The 6,061-nt window shown below is 28.4% G+C and overlaps 1 protein-coding gene across 2 annotated transcripts in view; it reads right to left on the bottom strand.

The window, feature by feature from the left end:
* The window catches only part of LOC129989116 (platelet glycoprotein Ib alpha chain-like), a 31,345-nt gene continuing 25,284 nt past the window's right edge, over positions 1-6,061 (bottom strand). For both annotated transcript variants that reach the window (XM_056097440.1, XM_056097441.1), the window contains 2 exons: positions 4,428-4,549; positions 1-486 (listed from right to left, as the gene is read on the bottom strand). In XM_056097440.1, coding sequence (XP_055953415.1) covers positions 143-486; positions 4,428-4,549 — 466 coding nt within the window. In that variant the 3' untranslated portion in view covers positions 1-142. The remainder of the gene's footprint in view (positions 487-4,427; positions 4,550-6,061) is intronic.

The following is a 6,061-nucleotide window of genomic DNA, read 5'->3' as shown; positions in this document are numbered from 1 at the left end:
TGAATCTTATAAACACTTCATTTATTTTAAATATGTTTTAACAAAATATTGTTTTTATGAGTTCTCCATCTTGATGTCGACTATAAACAAGATAATCATCGAAAAAATTTGGCAAAAATAATCAACTTCCTTCAGAGCTGCTTCAAGCTCCTGTCAGTTTTTCATCATCTTTGAGTTTTTCCAGGATACCATTCACTCTATTAGCTTCTTTTAATAGTGAAATTAATGGAGAAGATTTGGATATCTGTACTGCGCCTTCAGCGTCTGGTGGAACTACCTTCTCAGTAGATGATGACGGAGTTTCTGACGTAGTTTCGGGCGTAGAAGGTGATCCTGTACTAGGTGATGCTTCTGGAGATGTCGCCGGTGATGTTTCAATACTCGAAGAGACTGTGGAGTCACTAGATGGCGTTGTATCTCCTGTCACCGTCGTTTCACTTGTCGCTGCTGTAGAAGTGATGGGGGGCGCTGCAGTTGTAGAATCACCTATTTGGGCAGAGAGTTATTGCATTATTGTAATTAAAATTTAATTACGGATGAATAAAAGGATTTTGGTTAACACATTCAATGAGCTCATGATAAGGTTCTTTGGTGCTTTATTTATTTATTTATTATTTTTTTTTTTTTTTTTGCAGGATACAAAGTATCATGACAGTTCTTCCTTTCCTTGAATCAGATACGGAAAACATGTCATTTTAGCTATTGTATTGATAGAATTAGATTTGCTTTCCATACCTCGAATAAAGGAAAAATGTGTTGCAATCTATGATAAAAATAACAATCAGGGTTCCGAACATACTCATTATAGTGAATGTAAATTACAATCAGCATGTTATTCATCAGACCTATTTATGATAATACATTCTGGGTTCTTGAGAAGCAAATAATAGTTTGAGCCATGTCAAATGATTATGAGTCAAGTTTAAGATATCTTGCGTACTTGTTCAACGTTCTGCGTCCCGGGTAAAATGCATTATTGTCTCGTGATAGTAGGAAAAGTTTGCTACCTGGCTGATGGGGATATAAACTTATAATTTTTTGCCAAGTAATGATTAACGTCATGACTGGGTGGACTGTATATCAAGTGGGGAATACTTTATTCATCACGTTGATTTCTGATAATCCTTTTCGTAACTATTATACACCACTGACATGCAAAGCATTCTCTGAAATAACACCTGTATTAGAGACTACGCGAAAATTTTTGGGAAGACCATTGAGTCTCGTTTACTCATTATTTTACAGAAGAATTTATAAATAATATTGATATTAATATTATTACGAATCTGTGGTGCGGTTTTCCAGCATAGTTGGTTCCATGGGAGGTCCCAGAGCTTGGCGACCATTTGGTGACTTGGCGACGAATTTGGTGACTTTGGCGCCAAAATAGATTATACCCGAAACATCGAGAATTTTCCCGATCCGTCCAATAGGAACGGAGATACACCTCGAACGTTCCTGATGAGAGGCTTTTAGCCCCGCCTCCTAAGACCTATAAAAGGAGCTGTAGCTGCCGGGGAGTCGACGGTGAATTGGGTCGTGGACCAGTGGAGTCGAAGAGTAGTCGGAAGCGACGGTTAAGAACTCGTCTTTCAGGGACAACGGAGCAGCGACGGAGTAGAGCTGCTGTGTATACTGTTGTATGCTGTTGTGTATACTGTTGTATGCTGCTGTGTATATTGTTGTATGCTGCACGTCTCGGCTGAAGATAATCGTCTTCTGTGCTGTATATAGTTGTCGTCTTTGTGCTGTCCTGTGTGTCTTCGTGTAAATAAACGTCGTTGTTTTATTTTCTACTGCCACCTGGTGATTGAGCGTTTTTCACACCATATAACCCCCACTATCCAAACGAACCCCGGAAATTTCGTAACAATATTATTTTTTTTATTGATGAAATCCTGAAAGGTTGGTGTAGTCTTCATAAGTATGTATATCTTTAAAAATTGAGCTTATATAGTTCTCGTTTATCAATGGATTAAGCATCGATGATCAGCCTTTCATACTAAACAAAGTTTCTTTTGAAAAGTAAATTTGAAAAAAGTATTCTCAGAATTTTCAGTATTTTATCTCGCATTTTTCATTTCAAGGACATATCAGTGGCTGAAGAATAAACGTTAATGATAATGGGGAATCGATTTGATGTGTCGCTGTCTTGTGAAATGCCATTTGACGATAAAAACCACTTTTTTCAAAGGTGATAAGCATAGTTTAAGTTCTTCAATATTTATTTTCTTTATCATAGGATATGTTTGTTCGAACGGTTACTGAAACTCGGTTTTCACTTTAAAAAAATGAGCATTTTTAAATTCTGATTTTAGAAATATAATTTTTTAAAATATACATATAAAACTTTATAATTTATCTATGGTATTAAGGTTCCAATTCAGTACAATGTAATTTTATTGTTAAAATATGAAGATTAAATAATTATTTGTTGTATTATTATTTACTGAAATTTTCTACGAATTATTTTTTTTTCCTATATTTTATATAATTTGTTCCACGTTTTCAAATTTTTTGTCAAATTTTACATTACATTTTTGATGAATTAGAGTTGCGAAATTTTACACGGCTTTCTGTCCCTTATCACACTAAAATGTTTTAAAATTTGTAGAACTTTGTTATTAGTTCATCTATTAATTTTGATTAATTTTTAATTTCTATATACAAATGCCATCTGATTGTATTATGAAAAAAAATGTAACGTCAATTTCATAATGATTATGAATTATATTGAAAATTAAAATAAACAAACAAGTGAAGAAATTTTAAACACTTTCATTTTTGTTAATGTGCTGTACAGAAGAAAATAATTTTTATTTGAATTTTGGTGATCAAAGCAAAGATTGTTTTAATGTGAGGCTTCAGATGCAATATAAGAAAATTAAGCGGTAATAGAGTTTCAATGAAGAGCGTTCAAGAAGATTTTTAAGAACTAAAAATGTGCCTTAAAGATAATTCAAGTTGTCCAATGTATTTATACAGTTTCCATCAGGTTTGTAAATTCATTTAGAAATTTTTGTGCCTCCATTTTTAAAAATTTTTCTTTCTTTTCGATTTATTGATGGAATTGTGTTTTTAAAATTTATATTATTATTATTTAAATTAATTATTTTTTTTATTTTACAAATAATTTATTGTTTTTATTTGATGGTTGATTGAATCTTCAAAAATTCATTGACAATAATTTAAAATCAGTAATACTTCAAAACGAGCTACTTATTGGAATGCCTGACATGCAGATATCAGGAGCAAGAAAAGATTCTTTTCCTAATATAAATTAATTGTTTTCTTATAAGAATAGGATTTCAAAATAGTCAATATAAAATTTTCTTAATTATTAGAATAATTAAATGCGTTTCGTTAAAAATAAATTTCTTCACTTAATTTAATATTGGTATACATACATAAAATAAAAAAATTCTGACAATGTCATATTTATTAATTCTAAGGTTACCAGAGAAAAATGAAAACTATTACATATCATTTATCAAAACATCAAGCTGATAATTTGAATTCTTAAAAATTAAAGCAAATGTTTTATTAAATTTCTGTATATATAATTTTATTTTTCACTTTAAAATTTGCCAAAGAATCCAAACGAAATATATTTTTAATTACTAAACTAGAATGAATTCTTATTTGATCCAGATAACTGAGTATCATATTTTATCCAAATATTACATCCAAACAATGATACAGATGAGTAGCAGAGCAAACATGGAATTTAAAGTCAAAATCGTTATATTCAACATTTGTGAGAAAATTCCTAATAGTTAATATAAAACCTTAAAATAGATGCATGAGATATTTCAAAACGGATTGAGGGTGACAAAATATGTGCGCGTTTACTAGTGTACAAATTATTTTGAAATGCCATTTTTGGAATTGGAGAAGTTATCTTTTACAGGAAAACAACATATTATTTATATTTTAGAAGCTAATGATAATTGAAGAAAATATTTATTTATAATAATTTAAAAACTGGGCTGAAATATTTTATCAAAAGGATTTTGCTTATATTTAAAAACATAATTATCAGAATTTGTCTCAAGCATTATCTTGGATATTTCTGAAAATAAAACACAAACTTTTGAATCAAAATTTGGTTTTAATATTTAAAACTATTTTTAAAAAATAGTTAACATGTAACTATACTATTTTAACTTTAAAAGAAATATTTTCTAATTTAAACTTCATAGTTTTTGATATTCAAATTTTATCGATATATAATTCAAATTATATCGATATATATAATCGATATAAAAATTTTATAGATCTTCTAAAAAAGGTATAAAATCCAAATTTCAATAAATTTTTTTAGTTAAACTGCGAATTAATAGATTTTATATTACGCTTTATTTTAGACATCAAAAATTAGAATTGAACTTGGAAATTAACTGAATTAGAATTGAACTTGTTCTTACCTGAACTTGAACGATTTTTGTAGACAATAACCGTTATGGTTAAGGAGAAGCAAACAATAAATAATATCGTGGATAAAATGATGAGTTTCTGTTCTAGACCTGTTCTGGACGTCCACCAGCCCCTATTTAGAAAGAAAAATGCAGAATTGGAACAACAAATATAAATGTGCACGAAACAGAATGGATACAACTTTTTATAAATTTTGTGTAAAAAAAAAGGCATGTTATATATTATACAGATGTTATTTGTAATTTTGTAATAACAAATATAGTTTACAAAAAGTTTTGATTTTTAACAATTCTTGACAAGAATAATGATCAAAATTTTAAAAGTCGTGTTCATTTAATATAATTCATTGTATATTTTAAATATATATGATATTGATTTTCATTGCAGCTCTTTAAAAATGAAAAGCGCAAGCGATGTAGGTATATTTCCAATTGAAAAAATGCCTTCGATAAAGTAACAAACATTTTTTAATATTGCTTCTTTCAATAAATGTATTGCTGTAAAAAATATACTCTAAATTTTTTTATACATTTCCAATACTATTAATCAGATTTACAAAAATCTTGACATAATTTAACTTTACGTTTGCAACTAATAAAATATTTTTAAATGATTTTTTATTTTATTGAAAGTATTTTTACATTTGGAACTGAATATCTATTTCTAAAGGTTTAAAAATTAGAGATGGAGCCACGATTGAGTATTTTGTAGGAACATTTTTTCCGTTTTGCTTCAATCAGAAATACTTAATTTGTTTAAAAACTGATCTTTTTCTTAATGAGTACGAATTACACAGAAATGTAATCGGTGTTCATCAATTGTCTTTCTTTTGAATAGTTTTCTATGGAAAAACTAATTATGAACTCTTTGTAGAAGATTTACTTCAAGTTGTAATAAGTAAAACTTTACAAGATTTTAAAAAAGACGCCATGATAAAAAAAAATAATCGCATGATTTTGGTTATTAAAAAAGAATTTTTAAAATAATTTTTCTCCCAGTACATATCAATTTTGATTGATCTTATTATTATATTTATAAAATTTATGCCTTGGCAATAACTTATTAATTACTGTCATTTATAACACAATCCAATCATCATATAAATACACTACAAATTCTATGAAACAGCATTCTGTGAAAATATATATAAAATTTTTCTTTTCTATCCTTTTATTTTCTATACAAAATAAGACTTTTATTATTTCTGAGATAAGTATTATTACTGTCTTTTCGCAATCAGGATTTAATTAAAAGAAAATGATGTACTGCCAAAATTAATTTAGTTTTTGGAATTTTTTGATTAAAGAATCTTCAAATGGTAGAAAAAAAATGTCTAAAGAAGCTTCGAAGGGTAGAAAAAGGTGCTTATAGAATCTTCGAATGGTAGAAAAAGATGCTTAAAGAATCTTCGAATGGTAGAAAAAGATGCTTAAAGAATCTTCGAATGGTAGAAAAAGATGCTTATAGAATCTTCGAATGGTAGAAAAAGATGCTTAAAGAATCTTCGAATGGTAGAAAAAGGTGCTTATAGAATCTTCGAATGGCAGAAAAAGGTGCTTATAGAATCTTCGAATGGTAGAAAAAGATGCTTAAAGAATCTTCGAATGGTAGAAAAAGATGCTTA

This window comes from Argiope bruennichi, chromosome 10 (assembly GCF_947563725.1).
Source record: "Argiope bruennichi chromosome 10, qqArgBrue1.1, whole genome shotgun sequence".
Classification (NCBI taxonomy): domain Eukaryota; kingdom Metazoa; phylum Arthropoda; class Arachnida; order Araneae; family Araneidae; genus Argiope; species Argiope bruennichi.
This window is presented reverse-complemented; position numbering and strand designations above follow the sequence as displayed.